The 2,500-nt window shown below is 34.3% G+C and overlaps 1 protein-coding gene across 12 annotated transcripts in view; it reads left to right on the top strand.

Annotated features, from left to right (window-relative positions):
• zeb2a (zinc finger E-box binding homeobox 2a) overlaps positions 1–2,500 on the top strand; it is a 65,714-nt gene that overhangs the window by 30,212 nt on the left and 33,002 nt on the right. For all 12 annotated transcript variants that reach the window (XM_076112261.1, XM_076112259.1, XM_076112257.1 and 9 more), the window contains one exon: positions 1–223. This exon is cut by the window's left edge. In XM_076112261.1, the coding sequence (XP_075968376.1) occupies positions 1–223 (223 nt within the window). The remainder of the gene's footprint in view (positions 224–2,500) is intronic.

Below are 2,500 nucleotides of genomic sequence, written 5' to 3'. Positions count from 1 at the left end.
GACGACAGGACTCTGGTCTCTGAGGAGAACGGCCTTGTTAACGGAGATGGAAGAGGAGGAGAGAATGAAGAGCAGGAAGAGGAGGGCAGCCCTTTGGAGGCGTCGCCCCGGGTCGCCCACGCCCCGCTGTCCTACCGGGACCAGGAGGACTCAGAGGGTCCACAGGACCACCATCAGACCTGGAGACTCGGAGACGACCCCAACAGACACCTGAACGGCAGCGGTGAGTCAACAGAAGGCTACTGTGTGTGTGTGTATATACCTTATATATATATATATATATATATATATATATATATATATATATATATATATATGTATATATATATATATATATATATATATATATATATATATATATATATATGTATATATATATATATATATATATATATATGTATATATATATATATATATGTATATATATATATATATATGTATATATATATATATATATATATATATATATGTATATATATATATATATATATATATATATATGTATATATATGTATATATATATATATATATATATGTATGTATATATATATGTATATATATATGTATATATATATATATATATATATATATATGTATATATACATATGTATATATACATATATATATATATATATATATATATATATATATATGTATATATATATATATATGTATATGTATATATATATGTATATGTATATATATATATATATGTATATGTATATATATATATATATATATATATATATATATATATATATATATATGTATATATATGTATATATATGTATATATATATATATATATGTTTATATATATTGGTTGGTTTTCTTATATTTGAAATGAAATGAAGAAACAAGAGAAGAAGTGATTGTTCCTCCATCTTGTCTCTCGAGGAAAAACACACAAAGAAACTCCATTTTACTTTCTAATAAACAGCAACAGTAGAAGAAGAGTAGAGCCCACAGACACAGAAGAAGAAATGTGTCCCAGTGTTCCCAGCAGAGGAAATCACACAGTGTTACTGGTTTTCCAAACTTTATCTATATGAATGTAGGAATATACTTTTATTTGTGTATTATTATTAGGGCCCGAGCAACCGACAACGTCGGGCCAGAGAAGGCCCTATTGAAATTGTATGGGGTATTATTTTTCGTGATTTTTATTTTTGCACTTTGGGAGCATTTTTGGGGGACTTGCCATGCATGAAAACTCACCAAATTTTGAAGGCCTGTCAGGTCTGGTGAAAATAGCCATCTGAAAAAGGATGCATCTTTCAGTGTAAATAAATGGCTCTCTAGCGCCCCCTACAAATCGGACCGGTGACACCCCTCGGCCAGTATGTCCGATTTACTTGAAATTCAACACACATGTCCAATTCCGCTAGATCTACAAAAAAGCCTCTCAGACCCCTAAGGTCCGCCGACTTAGATTTTCCGCCATTTTGAATTTAATGAAAAACACATTTTTGCAAGCTCCTCCTACATGCTGGGTCCGATTGCTACCAGATTTGCTGTGGATCATTATTGGATCTACGTCAAAGGTTATTTTGATATCTCTTTGTGTTTACAAGATATGGACCAATAAACCTTTTAGGGCGTGGCTTATATATCAATACACATAACTTCTCAACCGTTTGTCCTAAAATTACCAAATTTGCAGCATATGTGCACATCGCATCCTGTAACATACGATGAGATTTTTTTGCATTCAACCACTAGGGGGCGCTATAGTAAACCCGCGAAGTTATGCTTTTTGTCACTTTTTGCATTTTTCAGCCTTCATACTTTAACGAACTCCTCCTAGAGAATTCATGCGATCAAGTTCAAATTTGGTCAGGATGCTCTTAAGACCTTTGTGATGAAAATGTATCAAAATCGTGAATTTTCATCGAAGAACCTTGACGTGGCGTGGTGCCCATTTTGCCTCATTCGGCATGAAAAAGGAAGTTGTTATAACTCCAAGGTACATTATTCAATCTGCACAAAACTTCCTATGCATGATGCTACTTCAAGCCTGAACATACTTCAGTGGAAAAAATGTCAATAACTCATAGCGCCGCCTACTGGCTAAAGGAAATGTCATATTTTATACTTTAATTTATTCCTCCTAGCCAGGTGAACTGATGAGTCTCAAATTTGGTAAGGATAGCCTTAAGACATTGATGATGCATCATCATGAATATTGTGAGTTTTCGTTGAACGCTGTTGCCGTGGAGACGCATCATTCGCCATGAAAAAGGAAGCTGATGGTTTAGTGGCTTTGGATGGTCAAAAACTCAATGAACTTTGTACATAGGAAGGTCATAGGAAGACAGTTTATATGGGTTTTTGGCTTGGCCGTTTTAAATTCCCTCTATAGCACCCCCTACAATATTTCAAAAGAGCAGCCCCTGCACTACGTTTCAGCTACATGTATGAAACTTGGTAGGTACATGTATCCTATGGAGACTTAAAAATAAGTCTCTTGGGACCATGCTCTAAACCGTACCGGAAGTCGG

Source organism: Anarhichas minor, unplaced genomic scaffold (assembly GCF_050575085.1).
Source record: "Anarhichas minor isolate MPS153535 unplaced genomic scaffold, ASM5057508v1 ptg000048l, whole genome shotgun sequence".
Classification (NCBI taxonomy): Eukaryota; Metazoa; Chordata; class Actinopteri; order Perciformes; family Anarhichadidae; genus Anarhichas; species Anarhichas minor.
This window is presented reverse-complemented; position numbering and strand designations above follow the sequence as displayed.